The following is a 23898-nucleotide window of genomic DNA, read 5'->3' as shown; positions in this document are numbered from 1 at the left end:
ATGAGCCAAGGGGTAAAAAGCCGATTCTTCCCTTCAATTCAGCACATTCTAAGCTGGTTAAAAGAGGAATCGTAAAAATATGTCTAAAACAACTCTCTTCAAGACTCTTGCGAGTACTCCATTTCAGTGACATATATGAGCCAAGGTGTGAAAAAAACCATTCTTCCTTTCAGATCAGCCCATTCAGAGCTGGTAAAAAAGGAATTGTATAATTATGTCTAAACAACTCTCTTCAAAACTCTTGCGAGCACTCCATTTCAGTAAGCTTTGATGCGCAAATTTTAAGAATAACATCTGCCGGGGTTCCCATCTCTTTATTAACATCGATTGCAGAGAGTATCCTGAAAACCAAAAATAAAAGAACATCTGTCACACTAAGAGCCAGAGATAGAACCACGAGACCAGTCGTTCTTCCCTACATACACAGGTTCTCTCATGGCATCAAAAAATCTCTAATAAGTTACACGTCGACGCTGTCTTCTCTGCTCCTAATCAGCTTGCCAACCTGTGCAAACAAGTTAACTCATCATATTCCCACCGAACAGAAATTTGTACGAAGAAACATCGGAACAGCTTCGGCGAGTGCGCGGAGGAAGTGGTGTACTCATTTCCTTTTTCGTGTGGGAAAATAAAAATAGGGCAGACTGGACGATTCCTTAATGATAGGTTCCGTGAACACAAAAACAATAGTACCAGAGCTAACTCTGGCCACCTGGGCATACACTGCAGCGATTGTCGGTGCGAGGTTCACCTGCCATCTTGTACAATTTTAGGTAGGAAAACTAATCAATTAACGAGAGAAATTATAGAAGCCGAGCACATCGTCGGGAATTATGAAAACTGTATCAATATACCATCTTTGAACCTGACAGAAAAAGAAAAACATTTTCTAGGCGTCTAGGAAATTGATGCGCGTGATTCGGGAAATTCAGTAGTTCCATACATAAAAAAAGACAAAGTATATAAAAACGAGTTGTCAGTCAGCGCGGTTCGTTCGAATTTTTCCTTTCTTTTTCGTGTGTAAGGAATGAGTGTACTTTTGCAGTAGTGCGCTGTAGTGTGTTAATCTGAGTAAGGGTTTTCACCTATATGCCTAGCCCCGCACACCACCACATGGGCCCCTTCAAGTACGTGCAAATAAAAATAATAATATTATTATTATTATTATAACAATCCTGTTTTCGGCTCACAAGTAGTTTGTGCTAACAGAACAATGTTGTTTTTTAGTTCGCGTTATTTCGCGATTTTCAGTTGTCTGCATAAAGCCAAACACAAAACTATACACGCTCGACGTTGCACATTCGGCATTCCTAACTCTTCCCATCTTTCTAAACGTCCGCGTGTGTCCTAACATCAGAAACCGGAATTTTAAAGGTTAAAAACGGCACATTGCGAATATGGGACACACACTTTCAAGCAAAGCTGACATCAAGTGACTAAGATGGAAGACATGCGTATTTACAATATTGTTATCTCTTCTGGTGAAGGGTCAGCAACCGTCGCATTCGCTTTCACGCACGGAACGGTGACTCCCAGAGAAAGTAAAGACGCAGTGTTAGTGCATTTGCATTTACACCACACACACTTGCAGGCCGCGCTGATAAGGCCTCAAAATTGAAACTCTCGTAGCGCGATTCGTGACTGCCCCGGCTATTACCCAACCTCGTTGTCGCGCCACATTCTTCAAGCAGACACTAAAATTGCCAGTAAACATTAAAAGCGACTCCGACACAGCTATCTTGTAGAATCTCACCTTATTTTCTGAAATTGGGAAACAGCGCGCAAAAAAACGAAGACGACGAGAGAAGAGCACAGGACAAACGCTGACTATCAACTGAAGTTTTATTAAAAACGGCTCAAGCAAGAAAACACCACACAGTCAACCAACGCCAAACAACCAATGGCGTGTCGCTCACCAGTCATCTATAAAATCTATCTTTTTTTTTGTGAAGATAAACAGAAGGTTGGCTGACGCAGTGCCCCGCGCCAGCTTTTTCGATAGCATGCGCCTCCAGCACCTCTCTTTGCACTTTTGTGCGCCCCCTGCCAATGATTAAGGTATTTTGGAAGACGGGGTGACACTGGCAGTCTCTGCAATGTACGTACAAGTGACCTCCGGACATTGACCGCAGGGAATTCGCATGCTCACGCATTCTCTCGTTGACGCAGCGTCCCGATTGTCCAATGTAAACCCGTCCGCATGACAATGGAATTTTGTAGATGACACCCACAACGCAATCCACGAACTTGTTGACATGCTTAACAGTACATGTCATCTTGTTACTGCTTGCCTGGTTTACGCGCGGGAAAAGTTGTGCTAATTTTTGAGGCGCTGAAAAAACCATTGGCACATTGAACCGGTTAGCCACTTTTTTTTAAATTATGTGAAACCTTATGTAAATATGGGACAACCTGAGGCCTTTGTTTAGACTTTACTTTTGGTTCCCGAGAACCGCTCTTGACTTTTTTCAAGAGTGTCTGAGAGACACCAAGCAAAACAGAAAGAGGAAATCCTGCTCCTAAAAGTCGCTTGACCTGGGCTTCATAGCTGTCAAGCATGGCATGGTGACAGGACCTGTACAGTGAAGCTTGGAGGCATGACGTGGCAATATTTCGTTTCACAAGTTTGGAGTGGGCGGAATCGTATGGCAGAATTTCCTTCTTGGTTCGCGGGTTGTAGCGCCAACACACATGTTGCCCAGTGAATTGCAGCCGTAAATCCAAAAACTGCAAGAAAAAGCTGGCGCGGGGCACTGCGTCAGCCAACCTTCTGTTTATCTTCACAAAAAAGAGATAGATTTTATAGATGACTGGTGAGCGACACGCCATTGGTTGTTTGGCGTTGGTTGACTGTGTGGTGTTTTCTTGCTTGAGCCGTTTTTAATAAAACTTCAGTTGATAGTCAGCGCTTGTCCTGTGCTCTTCTCTCGTCGTCTTCGTTTTTTTTGCGCGCTGTCTCCCAATTTCAGAAGTCATGAACCAACTCGCTTGCATCGCCACCTTAATACACTCACCTTATTATTAGTAATAATTGTGTCAATAGGCACTACATGTTGTATTTAAGTTAAGACAAAAAACAAAACCTTTTTTTTTTTGTTAAAAAACTAAATAATAACGTTAAGTCTGGTAACAGTGTATTTTTTGCTGTACCTTTGCCGAATCTTTAGAAAGTTTGGCAAAAGTTCGGCTCCGCCGAATTTTCGAATCGGCAAAAGTTCGGCCCATCACTAGTAAAAACGTGCGCCCCGGGGAAGGGGCGGTCTGGGGTCTGCCCCTCCCCCCCACTCATAAACGAGTTGGTACGGCACTGCCCATGGCCACCGAAGATCGGGGTCATTTGGGAAGCGATGGAGCTTGAAGACATTGCAGCCGCACTTGCCGGATTCCGTGTAAGCTACATAGGTCCTCGGACAGTATTCGACGCTTTTTGTCTTTATTTGTGCACCCTATGACCGAGCAATGGTGTCCCGATGACCGAAGGATTGTCGCCATCCAAGCCTGTGGCTCTAATTGGGTTTGCGAGTTTAAAACAGAAATGAAAGAGCCAACAAAGTTCGGGCTCTGCAGACACCCAAAATCGGCGAAGCCTCTCATCCGGGACTTTCACTCTTTTTACCGCTCCAGCAAGAGGGAAAACGCCGGTGGCCCTTTTCCTTCTTCTCTCGTGCAGTCAAAATGGCGGTATCCACTATAAAACGGTCTATAGCGTGGATATCCGAATTAGTCTACCAATAGTTCCAAGTGAAGATATTTAATAATCGAAAGTATAAGGACCCGCGCCTCCACTAGTAAGCCGTTTCTTCCTTCAAATGAACGAAGACAAATTAAACATTACCCAATCATCAAAAACTATTCAAAATTTTAATAGAAAACACAACTTTGTACGTATAGTTTGCAGATATTCGTATTCAACATATTGACAGGTTTCAACACGAGCACACATTGTTTGAGCAACAAGAATACCGAAGGTATCTGCCTTCAATCACGATTTTATGGCAGGATCTTTAAAGTACATTATTTTACGAAGTGCAAAGTCGGTAGACTAGAACGTTACAGATTTATTTGCAATGTGCGGTGCAATAAAAAACGAGAGATAAGATAAGAAAATTTAATATACAATAATATGATACCAAGCTTGTAAATCGTTCCTTCTTCCAGAGAAAAAAAAATGTACCAGACAGTTATTTTATAGGGAAATAAACTGTGTGAACAACGATAAATATAAAGACAGAGAGTTTCGAAATAGTTCTACTTGAAAACGAATTGCCTCGCAAACCGTCCTACGATCAAGGAGAAGTTCGCAACATGCTCTGCAGAAACAAAATACAAACAAACGGTGGTGCGTGTTGGAATAATCATAATTCACCCCTGAATAAACAGCGATGCAGACGCTAACTGAGTACTTGAACGAAGTTGCCGCGAATGCTTGAATCACACAGTGCACACCGTGAAGATTACTTCTTCACGAGACTCGCGATGATACGCCCTTGTATCCCAACAAAGCGCGCCTTCTTCAAGCGCTCGGCCGACGCGGGACCGGCGCGCGGAAGGAGTCGAAGCGAAACAAACAAAAAGGCGAAACATTTCATCACATGGCGACGTGACGACTGGCGCCGGAGCGGCGCAAGACGGCAACGACCGTGGCGAAGCTGTAAAAGCCGCACAACGCGCGCGCAACACGAGCGCCAGTGGCGCGACTACGGTGAGCGCGAGGAGTACTTCTGAATTATTGATGTCGCTGAGTGAGTAAGTGAGTGAGTGAGTGAGTGAGTGAGTTCGATGAGGGGCGTGAGTTTGTGATTTCGGTGAGTTCGGATATGGGCGTGAGTTCGTTGAGGGGCATGTGCTCATGAGTTTGGTGAGTACATGAGTTTGTGAGTGAGGACTTGAAGGTGAGTGCGGTCGTGAGGTTGAGGGGGAGTGTGTTTTTACCTTTTTATCTTGAGCTAGCTGTGAGTGAGTGAGTTTAACCAAAAAGGGCGACCTCTGCTACTTCCCCGAGTAGAACAGCCGACCTCAATCATTGTAAATTATTTCAGACCGATTATAAAATCATATTCTATGGGACATGTGTACAAGTCGGTTTTTAGAATGAAGGATAACCTCCCTGGCCTCGCTCTGTCCGTGTCTTTCTTTACCTTGTCCCTCGTTTTTTGCGCTGTTTTAACCTTTTAAGAATGTCATACCAACTCGCCCAGGCTTCAACTTTAGCAACCTCGTGGTACGTTGGGATAAGTGTACGACGTAATCCAATAATCTCCTCAAGCACACGAATTAACCTTTTCAATATTCGTTTTAAATAGCACATTGTTACGAGGAACAGTTCGCCCCTCGCTGAATTAAGTCAGAGCAATCGTTAGATTTCTTCAGATTGAGATTGACCAAGTTGAAAAGTGGCTGATTTGTTCGCACAACGGCTTTGTCTCTCTTTTGACCAGCGGCATCCTGATGTTCTACCACATCTCGTTCGTGTGGACAAGTGTTATTGGATTCGTGGCAACACTTCCCGTGGCACTGCTCGTCAGCCTTATTTTCGGTATGTGCAAGTTTTACGCTCCAGTGACAGTATGACATTTCTGAATACTAGTCAGGATCGATTTTCAGGGTGAGAGCGACGCATGTGTTTATCAGGCAAGCAATGAAATAGAGTTGGTTTCTAACGCATCTTCGTACAGATTACAGTGTCTGAGCCGATTTTGTCTTGTGTCTGTACGTGTTCCCGGATTGCGTAGATGTTTATTATCTAAGCTGATTACCAAAACTGTCCATCGAAGACTAAGGATTAAGTAAATATTTGCTGATATTCCTTTCTCTCAACTGGCTGTTCTCCCTCCCCTAGTAGAAAGAATATAGACCAAGGCATTGTTTACAAACGAGTCTGCGTTTGGCCACACCAGGTGTGGGCAATGCGCGTGCACAGAAACCAGATTCTCGTGAAATGAAGCTTTTGCGCATGCGCCGTGTCCCAAGCAGGGCCACCGCAGCGCCGTGACGTCATAGTCGGGCGTTAGTGTATACGGAGCGCAAGTTCGTCTGCGTCTTGCTCAGGGGTTGCGATGATGTCAGAAAGCCGAGCTCTTATTGGCTGTTCGAGAAACTAGTGGGTAGACCTCAAGGCGTCTAGTATTGATTTCTACCCACTGTCCTTTCAATCGGAGCCGATGAGAGCTCGGCGTCTCTCCGACATCACCGCAACTCCTGCGCAAGAAGCAAACGGCTTGCTCCCTGCCTATAAATGCTTCCAATGTGATCAACTAGCCTGGGTAACAAAAAGAACGAGAGCTTGAGAATATTAGGATAAGAAAAATATTGACTTTAGATGATTAGGATCTCTGGTAATCGCAGAATGGGGAAACATATCAGAATCTGGCAGTTCCGTCGGCAGTCCAGAAGAAGAACTCGCGGTAACTAAGAACTTGATAGCTTTGAAGCTACAGAGTTTTTTTTAGCTGGCTAACGAAGGGCATTCAAGGTTCCGTAACGTTTCCATATACTGCGAACGCCATAAAAGATCTTAACCATCTCGAGACAATATTGTTTTAAATGTGTCCCATAAACATACACGAGAACATACGAAACCCTATAATAACTTTTATACGTATTATATAATTTATGTAGATCTTGATATGTTTATTAAACTAATTCTGTACAAATTTATTGTTCTTTCTATTGGGTGTTTAGCTTGTGCTGTTTAGTTTTAGTAATCATTCTTAGTAGAGAAGAAAAAATGACGTTAACCTTAAGGTGTCTTTTTCTGCACCAAAACAAAAACTCGCCAACATCTAGAAACTGACGGACCTCGTCCACAAACGCCAGGTAGGCTGCCGGAAAAAAAGCGACGTAGCCCGTTAATAGCATGCGTGGAAGGCGAAGTTTATCAGATCCCGCTGACGTGCGGCAGGAAATACGTGGGGCAGACGGGAAGATGTGTCAACAATACATTACGCGAACACAACCAAAAAGTGAGTGGGCAACGGTATGACGATTTGTCAATGCACTGTCATGAAAATGGGTGCAAACCTGAGTTCAGGTTGTGCACGATCATCGGTAGACACGAGGATAAAACGGTACGGGAAATCACTGACGCAGACCTGAAAAAAAGTTACGGAGATCGGTGCGGCTGCGTGGCTTCGATTGACCTGTTGGATCAAAATACCCAGTTCTTGCGAACAGCGGCCGGGTAGGATGTTAATTAAGTGACAGGAGGGCGCAGAGTTTCTCCTCTATACCCATGTGAATCCCGGAGACTATTATTCTCTGCTGTTTTGCTTTCTTTTTTTTTAATGGTATGCACATCTTGTTTGACCCTCATTTCAGAGCGAAACGACGAACAGTCTGTGGATCCCAGATACGTGTGTTCATTTTCACGGAAGTTCATGAAGAACGGATCCAAGCCAGATAAATTAAATCTCAAGGTATCGTGACGTGCATTTTACTACCGTAATATACCGAGAGATGGCCCACCTAGAGTCGAAGGCATATCGGGTAAAATTAAATAGCGGGCTAACTTTCGGTGTGCTATCAAAAAGAGGAGACAAATTGTAGTTTTATATTCCGTAACCTGCGAAACTTGTAATTCCAGAGAGGGGTGATGAACCAATGATGAATGTCCCTCCCAGTCGGAAATGTTCGCTTATCTCCCGCCGTGGCTAAGTAACACCATTTCTGCCCGGGTCACCAATGGTCAAGTCTCTGCAATTACGAGAACCTTTCGGTGATTTTTAAAAAAAATAACAACTCGTGCAAACGTAGGGGGGGGGGGGGTCACAATTCGGCGGTGGCGCATCTCTCGGGATGTTACGGCACGCTTGATTTAATTTCTGAATGGCGTATTTTATTAAATATTTCTGATGCAATAGAAAAAAAAAAGTTTCCTTGAACTTTTCTTTTTGTCCCAAAAGTCAAATGAGTGAGGCATCTCAGAAAACTGGTGAACCGCTTGGAAGTCAACGATGACTATAGGAATATAAGTTTTGGAACTTTGTGAAGGTTAAAAGGAATAACAAGACAGTATTCTTACACTAAACCACGAAATGACTAGACATGAAATAGATTTAGCCCACATCCACTTGGCCTCACAACACCTACATACACCGTAGCAGTGGTGCACTTGCAGCTGTTCTTTCACCAAAGAAAAGAAAGCAACATCAACGCTACAGCTTGTCTCCTTTTATTATAATGCAATTAAATGCAAAGGTGCAAGCGAGCTGGACAAGAATGACGAAAGTAATCCCTGGAGAAGGGGAACAAGAGGGACAAAGGACAAACAGAAATCTCCAAACACAGCTAGGTGACTGGTGAGCGACCGAAAAAATCCGCCTGGTCCGGGTATCGAACCCGGGACCTCTCCATTACAAGTGGAGCGCTCTACCAACTGAGCTAACCAGGGGTTAGACGTCAGTAGAGCAAACGGGTTTTATCAGCTGCTACCAGTCGAACACCAACAAGGGTGAAGCTTGCAATTTAAAGTTATTATTATAATGCAATTAAATGCAAAGGTGCAAGCGAGCTGGACAAGAATGACGAAAGTAATCCCTGGAGAAGGGGAACAAGAGGGACAAAGGACAAACAGAAATCTCCAAACACAGCTAGGTGACTGGTGAGCGACCGAAAAAATCCGCCTGGTCCGGGTATCGAACCCGGGACCTCTCCATTAGAAGTGGAGCGCTCTACCAACTGAGCTAACCAGGGGTTAGACGTCAGTGGAGCAAACGGGTTTTATCAGCTGCTACCAGTCGAACACCAACAAGGGTGAAGCTTGCAATTTACCAGGCGGATTTTTTCGGTCGCTCACCAGTCACCTAGCTGTGTTTGGAGGTTTCTGTTTGTCCTTTGTCCCTCTTGTTGCCCTTCTCCGGGGATTACTTTCGTCATTCTTGTCCAGCTCGCTTGCACCTTTGCATTTAATTGCATTATAATAATAACTTTAAATTGCAAGCTTCACCCTTGTTGGTGTTCGACTGGTAGCAGCTGATAAAACCCGTTTGCTCTACTGACGTCTAACCCCTGGTTAGCTCAGTTGGTAGAGCGCTCCACTTGTAATGGAGAGGTCCCGGGTTCGATACCCGGACCAGGCGGATTTTTTCGGTCGCTCACCAGTCACCTAGCTGTGTTTGGAGATTTCTGTTTGTCCTTTGTCCCTCTTGTTCCCCTTCTCCAGGGATTACTTTCGTCAAGCTTGTCTCCGCAGCTGGAATAGAAATGTGCTATATTTTGAACGACATGTCGACATGTAAGGCGCTGATTATTTAATCAGCGCCTTTCATGTGAATATAATTTGTTCGCCATCAATTTTTAATGTGGCAGACTTTTTTGGAACGCAAGGTATAGATTGTTCTGTGTGATCCGCCTTTTATTTTAACACCTAAGCTGTTGTAATAATGTTTCGAATCCCGGACAAAAGCTCACCGGTGAAAATCTTACCGGACAAAAGCTCACCCCTTTTTCACAAACCCGGACAAAAGCTAACCAGAAAAAGATTTCATGTTCGGCTCAACACAAGCGCGGACAACTTAGGTGCATGCGTCGGACACAGAAATTCAGCGATAAATTAAATTTGATATGCACATGATTTGGTAAATGTGAACAAAGATATTTATCAATTGGTTAAAAGCGAATGTACTCCTACACTGCTTCCAGCAGCCCTGGTAGATCTCGGTGCACTTGGAACCTCTCACAAATATTTTTCAAACGATTCCGGCGTACTTTGAGTTAACGTATACCTTGATCTTACCAACTCCACTCAGCTTCGGTGGCCTAAATGTTGGTCCCAAATCGTTGCTTCTGTGCCTGTTACGGCTTATCTGTCGACTCCGTTGCATAATATAGGGTTCCAGTTCTACTAGAAATAATGCAAAAAAAAAGAGGTGTGCTTTTCTCCGGGTTTGTAAAAAGTACAAAAAAAAAAAAAACGGTTGAGCTTCTGTCCGGTGAGTTGCTGTCAAGTGAGTTTTTGTCCGGTTACCTATTATTTCATTCAGAATTGACGAAACTAGCGTGAACGTAGCAATATTTAACTTTCTTTTCAAACTGTAAAGGCCGGTTCACAGATACAGTGGAGCGCTAAGTTAGCGTTACGTAAGCGCTCATGTGGCGCTTCTTAGCGCGTGACGTAGCGCTCGGATAGCGCTTCAGCAGCGCACTGTTTGCGCTACAGAAGCGCTCTGTTAGCGCTGCAGAAGCGCTCTGTTAGCGCTTCAGAAGGGCTGTGTTAGCGCTCTCACGCTTCTTGTGCCGTGCTTGCTGCTGCGGAACAGCGCGTGCACGGCGATTCCGTTGTTGTTTTTCCTTTGTTGGCGAAAGAAGAGAAAGTAAAAGGGCCGCTCTCCAAGCAAACGGTCGGGCAGATGATCCAGAGTCATGGACTCTGAGCGACTAATTGATTGAGTACGACCTCATCGATTTCTATTCGACATGCGTGACCCTGGTTTCAAAGACACGCAGTTAAAAAAATAATTACCTTCGAAAGAACTCTCGTCCTTCAGCCTGGGAACAAGGTTCGCCGGATACGCGTCGGTATCTCGGTGGCGAAAGATTTCGCGCACCCAGAAGGCTCTTCTGGGTGCGCGAATTGCGTATGTAACGGCATTTGTCCCGTTTCTATTTCAGCGTCCCACATGTCCGCCATAGTGCTGCTGATGCACCCAACCACAGGAACCGGAACCGCAGTGCACGCGCTAATCCGCAGCAGTAACCGCGGCACAAGGAGCGCTACAAAAGCGCTACAAAAGCGCTAATCGCGCGCTATATTAGAACTAAGTCACGCGCCAGGAAGCGCCACATGAGCGCTCCTTGGAGCGCTCACGTAGCGCTAACATAGCGCTCCGCTGTATGTGTGAACAGGCCTTAACTGTAACGCTCACTTCTTTTGAATCAATGTAACTTTCTGTAAAAATCGTTACTAAGGGAAGGAGAAACGAGAGCCGAGCGTTTGTTACTGCTTACACCATACAGGAATTGAAAATATAAAACCCATAGAACCAGGCGAGTAGGAAAACGTTCCATGCTCCATGTCCCCATTTGTGTGAAGTAATATCAAAGGCTACAGATGGGGGCGTGAGAGCCTGAATGTGCGAAACGGTTATTGTGACTAGGGTGCCATGATGTGTGATTTGCTTAAAGTGGTGTCATCTGGTAAGTTTAATGTGAAAGCATTAACTGTCCCATGGAGCGAAGCCTGCAACCATCTGTGGCAGAAACATGGCACCTAAATTCCCATTTCCAATAAAACACAAAGAAAAGCACAGCCACGCAAATGCCTCGTCAAGGAAGCCGGTGGGTGCGCGCAAGGTCAGAGCGGACGCGCTTCAGAAATAAAACACAAAGAAAAGCACAGCAACGCAATGCTTCGTCGCGGAAGCCGTCGTGAAGCTGGCAGGGTTTCCCGCACCTGCGCAGTGGGAGAGCCTGATGTCAGCGCCGGAGCGCCGTGTGCGAAAGGTGGACGTGGCGCACTGCTTGTAGGAATGCGCTGCATGCAAGAATGCTTTCGCATTTATACACGTAATCAGTCTTAAGTGCCTCTGCCTAATTTTTGTTCCTGATGATTTTTTTCTTTTTTTCTGTTCTGGAGCGCGTGAAAAAGCTTGACCATGCGCGTGCTCGTGGCGCTGACTGTGCACAGCGACATTTTGTTTTCCGCGGTTCCTTTGTATTTTCCCTGTGACCGAGTACGGTCGACATCGGGTACTACAAATGATGGTATCACCCTACACAGAATAACATTGTGGCACCCTAATTGAAACCAGCCCTACGGGGGTGAGAGAGAGGAGGGGGGAGGGGTTCTTTCTGAAACCACAGCTTTAGAAAGAGCCTTCGCAGCAATGCGCAGAACATTCCAGGTGGTGCATGTGCGTGTATTTCTAAATGCCGGAGTGTTTACGTCCATGCCTGTAAATGCCGATACGTTGTTGTTTTCGCCTTAACTTGTGTGTGTATGTGTGTGCTTTTCGTCTTGCTTTTTCAGACTCAAGTGTCACCAGCGGAACTGAAGAAACTGATTGTATAGCAATAATAAAGTCTTCGGCGTCGCCTAATTAAACGTTTAAAAAAAAAAGAGTTGCGGAATATATAGTTAAGAAAACACAGCAAAATATGCTTTCCGAAAGACAAAGCAACTAAGGCCCCTAAACTCAAAGTGACGACAATCTCGCTTCGTTTGTTAAGGATATACAACGCTTCATCGGAAAGTTTTTTTTCAAAAGCGGCACTCACGCGTCAGACCTTCCAGGAGCGACGCACCCCTTCTGAGGTGCCTGGGTGCCAACTGAGCACTTTACGGTCTGCACTGTACCAACCCAAACCGCTCTGTGATCCATACTGTGTGAACTGTAGAGCTCATGAGGAAAATATGAGCGTTCTCTTTGTGTGTGCTGAGTGCGAGGCCTCGCTGCTCTTGTATGTTTGTGGAGAACGAGAATCACAAAAACGTATGCGAATATTGCCGCGCGCGTGACCGAGCAAAACGCGTTCGTGGCCAAATGGTTGCCGCGCTTGACTTCCGCGCAGAGACCCCAGGTTCGATTCCTGAAAGCGGGTGCTTCTTTTATTTATTATATTTTTTAACTGGGAAAACAGAAACGTTTAAGGCCACGGTCCCACTGAATGTGACAGTTTAGGTACTTTTTGGCAGGTCACCACTCATCTTCTTTTGAGTACTGTTTTGTGGGATTGATGTAGTTCGAAAGGCAATGCCATCTTCTTTCGTTTGATATTATGTATGTATTGGTTTATATTGTTCATGCACATTCGCAGCGTTACGAATATGATGGCGCGGATTCTCACATCCTCCGCTGGTTCATATTTCATGAACGATCTGTTAAAGATAACACGGTTCCAATAGAGCAGTTTTGTTAAGATGATGTCGGAGCAGAATGTAACTATATACTTTCTTGTTTGCACTACTTTGTTCTGTTCATCTCTCCCAATATTGCCCTAAAATTGTAATTTTTCAGCACAAATATGTTTTTAATGAAATGCGCTAGGGCAATGAAATTAGCTACGAGAGTACTTATAATTGCATGGTAATATGAAGAGAAAGATCTAACGCTGTGTAATTTTTTTTCGTTTAGATATTTTATATCAAACAGCAATTTTTTTTTGTGCCTCGAGTCACGGTGCTTCAAATGCCGCTGAGGAAATAGTTAAGCTATGATAAAATATTTTATAACATTTAGAATTACAATGGTTGACCAAGAAGTGGACACGATGGCTTTTTTTTTTATTTTCGAAGTCATAACGCTCCAGAAACCCTCCAAACGTACCAGTTTTTGACGCATTTCTTTTATGGACATCAAACAGATTTATTGGCATCTGATAATATTTATTGTATGGAATCGATACACATTGCGATGTATTAGATTTTCAAAATGATTTTGCTTTGGTTTCTTGATAGGTGTAGAGCTTAGCTAATTTTAAGAACAATAAAAACTTTTTGGGTGTTTTGTTGCACTACCTACCGGATGGCAGACAAAACTCCTGATTTATAATGTTCAGAAAATCGTCGAGGGGGGCGTTGGCGTCTGTATCATCATCAATGTCCGTGTCTTTTTACCTGCACATTTGGAAAATATATTGCACGATTTACTATCGATAAATGAATGGTTTAAATACTGGGACAGGTTAACAAATCTAAGATCAATAAGTACACAAGCGTAGTGTGATATAATGTGTTCGTTATGCGATATGATTGAAATCAATAAACAATAAAGACTAAAATGAAAAAAATACACACGAGTTCACTTCATGCAGCCTCTAAATGAGCTGCGCTTAGAGTTTCGGCATTCCGTTTCCTGACATTGTGTGGGCGCCACTATTTTGGGTCTTGTGCAGAGCACACGCAACTGCCGATCGTCATGATTCAAAAGTGCGACTTCCTCAGCATTAGATCCGGTGTTAGGAAGCTGATGCAATATTGCTTTGCTCTGTAGCGGACTGTTTAAACATTTGTGGAGGACGGAAAAGCGTTTCCTGTGATTTCATATAAAGCTTCAGATAAGTGGCAACCATGATTTTAGGCCCCAATATGGCCAAGTGTCGTTACTCTGAAGCGTAGCTTATTTAATGACACTACTCATGCCCTTGCTTAAGGAGCTTGTAATACCTGGAGGGGCCATGACGTAAGCCCCGTGCGTTCCACAAGCCACTGCCTTTTGACGCCTGCCTCTTCCTCATTGTTCTCGCTAGTGCCACTAAATTAGCCGCGCTTCAGAGTAACGACGCTTGGCCATATTGCGGCTTAAAAGCATGGTTGCCAGTTATCTGAAGCTTTATCTGAAATCACAGGAAACGCCTTTCCGTCCTCCACAAATGTTTAAACAGTTCGCGACAAAGCGAAGTAAAATTACATGAGCTTCCTAACACTAAATCTAACCCTGAGGAAGTCACACTTTTGAATCATAGCAATCGGCCGTTGCGTCTGCTCTGTACGGGCACCAACATGGCGGCGCCCACAACAATGTCGGGGAACGGAGTGCCGATACTCTAAGCGCAGCTCATTTAGTGGCTCTAGTTCCCGCGAAGCTCCTTTCCCCTGACTGAAAATAACTATAAATATTACACCATTATTATAGCTTAATTAATTATAACCAACTACACATAATGAGAGGAGGAAGCGGCCGGGTAGGAGAAACGCGGGTTTTATGCGCGACCGTTCTAACCTAACCGTCTCAGAAGAGAGAACGCCCGAGCTTGAGCTGGTTTCAAAAAGACAATCTAAAGAAAAGAGGCGGCACGTCGTGTTCTTTGTGATTTTGTGTCTGATTTATATAATAATAATAATAATAATCTTTATTTGCACAAGCAGGTGTTTTCCTGGGGGCGTGCGAGGCGAAACAGAAGGCGGAAGCCCGTACGCTGGTGCGCCTGTTGGCCCAACCCCCAGGAAACGAAAACAAAGCTAAACGTTACAAAACAAGAAGCACGTAATTTACAAAAAAGGCTACGCAATCTGTGGCGTTCGCGAGGCCCTAGCACGGCCCGAGTGTCCCCAAAGGGCGTCCAAACCGAAATCACGAAGCGCGCGCGAATCCCACCGCCGCGACGGGAGGCTCCGCCAGCAGGGAGAGACCGAGGAATGCCCAGCATCCTGGGAGGGCGAGTCAGGTGCTTTACAAGTCAGGTCCCGAACCCGATCCCTCCCCCGCGACAGAGCCCCCCATCACCGCAAAAGTCGAGGGCCACGCGCGCACCGCAATCCCGACCCGAACGCAACTCCCCCACACAATTAATTCCGCGCTCGCGAAAACGCCCGGCACAGAAGCGCGGATCCCGCCCGGTCTTCTGGGATGGGGAAGCGCACGTCCAGGGGCGCTGAGGGGAAGGCCTCGATCGCAGCTGGGAGAAACGTGCGGCAATGCAAACTGTGCGAGCCCGTAGCCGCTCGGGTTGTCCGAACCGCTTACTGATACGGAGGACCGAGTTGAGATAAGTGTTCTCTAGCGAACCGTCCAGGAGGCGGCACAACAGTCTTACACGTGCAACGGCCCGTCGATGGTCTAATGTCTGCCAGCTGAGGCGCCTCAGTCGATCCTCATAGATCTGGGAGGTGACCAGTGTACAGTCCGTCCGCGACAGGAGAGTTCGTGTTGCGCGACGCTGGGTCCCCTCCAGACGCTGAGAGAGGTGGGCTTGGTGGGGGCTCCAGATGGAAGCGCAGTATTCTAAGCGCGGGAGCACCAGAGCGGTGTACAGGCCGCGAAAGGCCTCCGGACCGCAGGAACGCAACACCCTAGTAACAAACCCGAGGGTTCGACGTGCCTTTGCCACGATGCTGGAAATATGTAGGGCAAAATCCAAGGTAGGTGCAAAGGTCACCTCCAGAATCTGAAGGTGTGTGGCGACCGACACGGGAGTGCCAGAAAAAGAATAGCAAGGGGGGTCCACACTCTTTTGCTTACCGAAGCGCATAGCAGCACTTTTGGTGAGGAATTAGTCGTTGGTGTTTGGCAGCAGACCAGTCTGCAATCAGGGAGAGGTGGTCTTGAAGGCGGGAGCCAGAAGAATGCTGGTTCAAACGGGTCAAAATGGTTGTGTCGTCAGCGTATTGGATAAGCAGGGTGTTCTCTGTCTTCGGCATGTCATTAAAATACACTGAAAAGAGAGTGGGTCCCAGCACGGAGCCTTGCGGCACACCCGAGGAAATGGTGAAGTACTCAGACGAAGACCCATGGAACACCACCTTATGAGAGCGACCAATAAGGAAGCGAGCTATCCAACGTAGCAGGGAGCCGTGTACACCAACACCTACGAGCTTCTGGAGAAGAAGGTGATGGTCCAGCGTATCAAACGCATTGCTGTAGTCTAGTTGGATGAGGTCCGTGGAAGTGTGGTCGTCCAGCGCATCGCTTATGTAGTGCGTGATGGTGGCCAGGGCAGTTTCACAACTTCTTCCTGGCCTAAACCCGTGCTGCGACGAGGAGAGTATGTTGTTGACGGACAGGTAATCTAGAAGGGTCCGATTTAGCATCCGCTCGAAAGTTCGGCACAGGATCGACGTGACTGAGACTGGCCGATACGATGAGACGTCATTCACAGGCTTGCCTTTCCCCTTGTGGATGGGCGTCACCAGGGCCCGTTTCCAGAGGTCTGGAACAGCAGCAGTGTCCAGGAAAGACTGGAATATTGATAATAAAGATGGGGATACCTGCGGACAGAGCAGCCTGAGGAATGCCGGTGGGAAGTTGTCAGGGCCTGGTGAGAGCGAGGGCATAATTTGTCGAAAAACTTCGTGGAGGTGCTCGAGTGACGGAGTTATGTCAGGCATCAGGAGGCTATGGCAGGGCGTGTTCTCCTCAATGTTTTGCACGAGGTGGTCAATGTCTGGTGTAAGCGTACCAACGTTGAAAACACTGGCGAAGTGCGGGGTTAAAGACTGTGCAATATCGCGTGGGGATGTGAGAGGGACGTTGTTGTTCACGAAGGTTAGCTTGTTGCTACTGGTCTGTAGCTTGCTCATGTACGACCAGAACAGCTTCGGATCCTCCCTGGCCTTGAGTGCAACGTTACGGGCATAGCTGATGTGAGAAGTGTGGATGGCAGCTTTCAACGTTCTCTGAAGGTCCTTTGCTGCCCGGAGAGTCTCCGCACACTGCAGCCGCGCTGCCTTCTTGAAATGCGCTCTTTTCTGATTGGCCGCTTTTATAATCTCGCACGTAATCCAGGGGGCCCTCTTCCGCCGGGTAGAACGAAGTGAATGAGGAATGGACTCGCGCTGGATGGCACTCGCAAAATCGCACCCTAAGTCAAAGTTTGAGAGACAGTCCCTTCCTGCGGTAGTCATGCACCAAGGCGCAAGATGAGCTAGATTAGCGAGGTGAGAGTGGTCGGTTTCATAAAATCTCCAAGTAGTACGAGCAAAGTGGCCCTTTCTGGGCAAGGAGGTTGCAAAAGACACCTCCACGGCCATATGGTCGCTACCACTGAGGCCGGGATAAACATCGCAGGAGAGGACCTTTGTGATGTCCGTAGTGAAGACCAAGTCGAGGAAACTGCTCCAAGGCAGGTAAGTGGGGCTGTGGCAGACTTGCAGAAGCCCAGCTGAAGAAGTTGAGTCCAGGAGAAAATCGTCAAGAGCATCACCAGGAAACGGTTCGTCGTGACTCCACCAGTCGATATGCGAGTTAAAATCACCAATGATCAGGACGTCACGGTACGGTTTCAGCAATGCACAGGTGAGGGAGGCGTCGAGTAGCTTATAGGCGGCGTCCCGCGTGCAGGGGGGGGGGGGGGGGGGGGGGGGGCAGTACACGCACCCGAGGAGGACAATACCTTGTGGCGTGTAAAGATCGAGGAAGATCGCCTCCAGGTCGGGGTGCTCAAGGTCGTGCCTCCGGTCGGCTGTGATGCCGTTAGGGACGGCAACGAGCACTCCTCCCCATCTGCCACCTCTGTCTCGGCGGTATATGGCGTGTGCAGTGCCCAAAAGCTCGCCGCCGTGCACACTGGCGTCGAGCCAGGTCTCCGTGAGCATGAAGATCGTGTTGCTGGTAGTGAGCTTACAATAGTCTGAAAATCCTGGACCTTATTCTTCATGCTACGACAGTTCGTGTACCACAGGTTGAGAGACTTGCGCAGCGTGCCACCGGCGCTAGGCCGGCTGCCGACGCGTCCAACTCTGCGCGCGCGCACCGCTCACGCCGCCGCCCGCCAGAGAATTGTATATTTGAAGATCGACGATGGATGTCGATCGTCTTGAGGTAATGTAACGTAATAACGTATAAATAATAACCATAATGGAGGACTGAACGACTCAATTTTGCAATTTTTGGATTGTAACATGGCGGTAGCCTATTGTACTTAAAGTTGATGAAGAGCAATATGAGATGACGAGGTGATGATTAGATGATAAGGCTCTATATAAGGACGACGACATCAGTGGGCGTCGATCCACAACTTACAGTGCCGGACTTGTTTCAAGTATCGTGTACCCAAATACTTCACCCGCAACAGAATATGGTAAAATCAATAAGGATGCTGCTTTACAACTGTACGTAGAACAGCAAAACTGCGCTGTGCAAAAGTGCAGTTTATTCGTTAATATGATGCACGGATTTCTAGCAGCATCCCCTGATGGATTGCTTGGAACAAATGGCCTCGTTGAGGTAAAGTGTCGACTGAAACCGCAAAAAAGTATGAGGTAAAGCTAAGAAAAAGGAGCCTGGTGTGAATGGTCTAAGTCACCACCATAGCTTTTACTACCAAATACAAGGACATTTACACAATACGCAAAAAGAGTTTTGTGATTTCTGTTTACTTACACTGAAGGGCATTGATATCCAACGCATTCAAAGGGATGACACCTTCTGGTCAACCAACATGGAGCCTTTTCTACTCGAGTTTTACTTGGAAGGCCGGACTTCCGCTGAAATTCCTCCCGTAGACGAGTTGTCCGATCGAATAAACTGCCATTACTCCGCATCTTTGAATCTCCCGATCATCGTTCGTAGGCCATAGTGTCATAAGATCGAGGGGTGTGACCTTTCGTCCGCCAAACATTGCTTCGGCGGGTGTTCTCCTCGTGGAAGATGAGACCGTCGCATGCTGCCGGAACAAGAACCTGGCGATCCTTCACGGAACTGCTTCTTCCGTAATCTTCAAGAGGGCTTTCTTCATTTCGCACACCATCTGTTCTGCTTGCCCGTTAGATGCAGGATAGTATGGCGCACTCATGTGGTGCCTGATGCTGTTTTTTTTTTTTTTTTTCAAAAGACTTTTTTTATTTTGCTTGAAACAAGATTCAGCGCGTTCTCAGAGAAAAGTATTTTCGGTAAGGCCGAAGTAACGAAAACAGAGCGTAGAACTTCATTGACATGTTTGGACGTCGTGGCATGCATCTTGTAAACTTCCAACCACTTAGAGTACGCATCGACCTTGACTCCGCAGATGCGGATACGTTTCGCGCCACCTACCGGCTGAATAGTGGATCATTTTCAGCACTGTTTTCAGCTACTATTCATGATGGCGCTGGACTCGAGGAAGACTTTGAGTCTTTCCGCAAAGTTAGCCGAGGTGCCAACACTTTTGTCGAAAGCGGTAAGTGTTCGAAACGTCGACAACGTCGGTAGCGATGTGCTGTGCTTGACACTGGACGCTTACCATTCGCTGAATAGAAACTTGCTTGTTCGTCTGCCACGAGTCGTCCGATATCAGGTCATCACCGCACCTCCATCTCCCGACAAAACAGGCCTTCATTGTCCGCATGTCCACAGTTAGCAATCATGTGAACGCTCATCGCTTGCCGTCGCTTGCCCGAACACTCATCGCTTGCCGCCGCTAAACGCCGCCCATTCATAGCGTCTTTATTGCAAATAAACGTCTTCCTATTTATTCTGATGCTTTTCATCATATTCCTTCTAAGCTGTACTTACAACATTATATCTGTCGGTACTTCCGAAAATATTGCGACGTCCATTCGTTTTCTGGGAACCTATAACGTAACAACCTTTACAACATCTTCCGGATCCCGTAAAACACAATATTTCGTGACGTCACTTTGCAGTCGTCATTATAATGGTGAGGTAAGTACCGTAAATCGCGAAGCATTTTACTAGACGTCCGCTTCCACAAGAAGAAGAGATCACCGAGAGTAATCGTCTTTCTGATTGCTCTCCCATTTGTCACTAGAATTCACCCTAGTTAAAGCCCAAATACACCCAGCAAGCAGTCCGAAGCGTAAGTTCAAATCACAAAATCGGTCCTCGATCAAGACGGGACCACTGTGCACCGTCTTCAATAGCCTCGGTTCCCGGATAGGGTTCCCCATTCCCTCCTTTCTACATTCTTTGTGGTGAGCTAAACATCTCGCGACGCCCGACGAGCGAGACCATTGACGAATAACCCCAACCCAGGTGGTATTTTTAGCCTCGCCAACTAACAAGATGTCGCCATTCCAACGCTTCGTAGTGGGGCTCGCAGTAATTTCAGCTATTCACTCCCGTTTCCTCGGTGCTGTCGCTTCACGTAAGCAAAGTGCGAGCACACGCGCCGGCTCCCTTGCACATTTCAACGAAGATATTATTTGGATCTGCGCTCTTCTGTGCCGGACCTCCACTGGACCAATGTCGACTGGTGTGCCGGCGAAGCTCTGTGCCCAGATACATCATGAACGCCGTCTCCCGACTATCTCATTACTTTCCTGCCGCAGTACCCGGAATCTTGCCATCTGGTGTCTTGTCCTCTCTGGTGATATCGCGTCCAACCCTGGTCCCAGGCGCACCTGCTGCCGATGTGAAAGAATGGTATCTGCCAACGTGGCGGCTCTTCAATGTGACGGCTGTGGACGATGGGCACACCGGAAATGCGAGCTCATGCCCCTTCCTGTGTACCGACGACTGTCAGCCTCAACAGAGTCCTGGTTTTGTGGTTCGTGCCAACTGCCCCCTTTTCACGACTCGTTTTTTGAGCTATCAGAATGCACGAGCCCCTCTAGCATCGACACGAGTGCCACAACCGGTGTGCCCGATGCATCTGTGCACTCAAAGCCAACGGGCATTAACAGATCTTCCACTTTCTGGTATAATAACTGCCGCAGTGTAAAAAACAAGATTTTAGACCTTCAGTCACTTGCTTCCTCCCTCCCACCGTATTCGACCATCTTGCTAACCGAGACGTGGCTTGACGCAAGTGTCGCTGACAGTGAGTTACTTCCTCTCGACTCATACACCGTGTTTCGCAAGGACAGAGGTGGCAGAGGTGGAGGTGTGCTGATGGCGATTCCATCAAAAATCCATGTTAATCGCCGCTGTGACCTCGAAAACAAGGAGCTCGAAGCGCTTTTCGTTGAGTTTCTTTTTTTTCCTCGTGGAACCATCCTTGTGGGCTGCATTTACTGCCCGCCCGCTTCACGAGAGGAAGCCTATAGACTACTAGAAGCACCCCTGGAATCTGCCGCCTCTAAACCTTATGCAAACATACTTCTTTTCGGCGACTTCAACGCGCACATTGACTGGCTTTCTTACGGGGACCCAGTCCCTCGTGACCGTTCCGACGACGTCCTTCTTGAGACTATGAGCGCCGCTGGCCTGGCCCAAGCATGCCAACAGCCAACGTATACGACCCACGACGGTACACCAAACTTTCTTGACTTGGTGCTCGTTTCCAACCAGACGAGCATCGAAGCTGTTGACGTATCGTAAGGCCTCCACGGCAGTGACCACAAAGCCGTGGAACTTCGCTACGCAGTCTCCCTGCCACTCACACGGCATTACGCTCGTATGTTGTGGGGGTTCCGGCAACTTGACTTTGATCACATGGTACAATAGGCCCACCTGGCACCGTAGTGTATGACCTCTGCAGGATCAGACTGGTTATCCAACTATGACCTGTGGTGTGACTTCATGGTCGCCATTCAGAAGGAATGTGTTCCTTGCTCCGTCCGCTCATCAAAGCGAAAACACTCGCCGTGGATCACAGCCGACATCGTCAAGGCCGCGCGAATCAAGCGATCACTGTTTCGGCGGGCACGCCGATCCCAGTGTCCTGCCACTCTACAACTGGCAAAACATCACCAACGGACACTTAAGGCTACGATCTACATCTCCCACCAAAACTACGTTAGCGATATTGCTGAAAGGGCTAAGAAAGATCCGAAAGTCTTCTGGATCTACACTAGATCCCTACGCCATTCATCCCAGCGACCATGTTTCGTCGTCCACGGCAAGATGGCTGACTCCCCACAAGAGATCGCTAATCTTTTCGCCGACCACTTTTCCTCTATAAACAACAATGGCCCACCCCCGAATTGCCCTGGACTGATTTTGCTCAACGAACATTACGCTGATGCCCCCGACATCCCCGAAGCGCGACCCTCGACAACAAGGGCGGGAAGCCTCGCCCAGTCGAAACTTGACACTGTGTCCTTCACCACCGAGTCATTACAGGAGGAGCTCTCCAAAATCAAGCCCTTTCACAGCTGCGGTCCAGACGGTATCGCGCCGACGTGGTTCCAAAGGCTCTGTCCGCTAATGCTGCCGACCACCTGCCAGATTCTGCAAGGGCTGTTTGACAGCGGTACTGTGCTAGGACCGTGGCAACGAGCTTTGGTCACTCCGCTACACAAGGGAAAAGGGAAGCCGACGAATGAACCAAAACATTACCGTCCTGTCTCAATCACATCGATTGTCTGTCGAACATTTGAAAGGATAGTTAGCGGCCAGCTTCTCAACCATTTTGAAGAATCCGGCTATCCCTCTGACAGTCAGCACGGCTTTCGAAGAGGTCGCAGCTGCGAATCAGCACTGGCAACTATTACCCATTTTATCAGTGATCACATGGATAATCGAACCATGACAGATCTAACCCAACTTGACCTAAGCAATGCGTTTGATACGCTCGACATTAATCTCCTGCTTGAGAAGCTCACACACGCAGGCCATACACGGTTTCCTATTCACCTGGATATCAAGGTTTCTGCGGAATCGCAGGCAACAAGTTGTGTACTGTGGGGCACGCTCTACAGAAAGGGTCATCTCATCAGGAGTGCCACAGGGCTCTGTCGTCGCTCCGACGCTCTTTCTCATGTACGTGAACGACATGCCACGCAACGACAAGTGTATTCTAGTGGAATACGCAGACGATACATCGATCACGACGACAATTTCGTCCCAGTCTGACGCACGTCACTTGCAAAGCTATCTAGAAGATATAGAGAGATTGATCTCGAGACAACGCCTAAGCCTGAGCGCATCAAAGAGTTCCGTGATACGTTTCTCAAACTGCAAAAAACGACAAGCCCTGTATATACTGTAGAAGGCGCTCCATTACCCGCATCAGACCACCTGTCCATCTTGGGTGTCACGTTTTCCCAAAACTTCGATTTTTCCGCACATATTGCGGGCGTTATCGCGAAGTCCCGCACGACGCTTGGCTTCATCACCCGCGTCGCAAATCCAGGTGGGCCGGCGGTCCTGCAGGCACTATATACATCCTTATTCCTGCCTTCATTAGAATACTGCTCTGCAGTTTGGTCTCCCCCTCAACGACACATAATCGAGAGACTGGAGAGTGTGCAGCGCCGCGCAACCCGCAAAATCTGCGCCTCGTCCCCTGGCACGACCGACATGCCGCACCACACACGGCTCGGAACCCTTGGCTGGCGGCCCCTCGATCAGAGACGGCGGATTTCTCGAGTTCGCGTGCTGTGCCGATTGCTCGACGGATCTCTTTCGGGGACTCGCCTATCGGCAGCCGTACGTCTCGGTAGAAGATCAGGTCAGCCCGAACTTCTTCGAGGCAGGACTGTTCGTCACAGCGAATCCCTGCTGCCTGCCGCCATTAGAGACTTTTTGACCATACCATTAGCTTCTCGTAGCCCTCTGCCCACATCACACGATGAATCCCGGGAACTTTGCAAGGTATTTGCTCGACGAATGCCTTCGCTTCTGCTGCCATCATGATCCTCAC

General features: G+C 47.4%; 2 protein-coding genes and 1 non-coding gene across 3 annotated transcripts in view; 1 reads left to right on the top strand and 2 right to left on the bottom strand.

The window, feature by feature from the left end:
* LOC8029574 (sodium-coupled monocarboxylate transporter 1) overlaps positions 1 to 7424 on the top strand; it is a 127813-nt gene extending 120389 nt beyond the window's left edge. Inside the window, exons 14-15 of the mRNA XM_040219960.1 lie at positions 5439 to 5536; positions 7318 to 7424. Coding sequence (XP_040075894.1) covers positions 5439 to 5536; positions 7318 to 7424 — 205 coding nt within the window. The remainder of the gene's footprint in view (positions 1 to 5438; positions 5537 to 7317) is intronic.
* Positions 7425 to 8618: 1194 nt separating this feature from the next.
* Trnar-ucu lies at positions 8619 to 8691 on the bottom strand. Its single transcript has one exon. It is a non-coding gene; the product is annotated as a tRNA-Arg (tRNA).
* Positions 8692 to 15927: 7236 nt separating this feature from the next.
* Positions 15928 to 21701, bottom strand: LOC115309781. The gene is made up of 4 exons (XM_040219959.1): positions 21412 to 21701; positions 17767 to 17981; positions 16247 to 17535; positions 15928 to 15957 (listed from the first exon to the last, which is right to left on the bottom strand). Exons 1-4 carry the CDS (start codon positions 21699 to 21701, stop codon positions 15928 to 15930), a joined length of 1824 nt encoding a protein of 607 aa, XP_040075893.1.
* Between the last annotated feature and the right edge of the window lie 2197 nt (positions 21702 to 23898).

The sequence above is a fragment of the Ixodes scapularis genome, unplaced genomic scaffold, assembly GCF_016920785.2.
Source record: "Ixodes scapularis isolate PalLabHiFi unplaced genomic scaffold, ASM1692078v2 PGA_scaffold2__306_contigs__length_199485367, whole genome shotgun sequence".
Classification (NCBI taxonomy): Eukaryota; Metazoa; Arthropoda; class Arachnida; order Ixodida; family Ixodidae; genus Ixodes; species Ixodes scapularis.
This window is presented reverse-complemented; position numbering and strand designations above follow the sequence as displayed.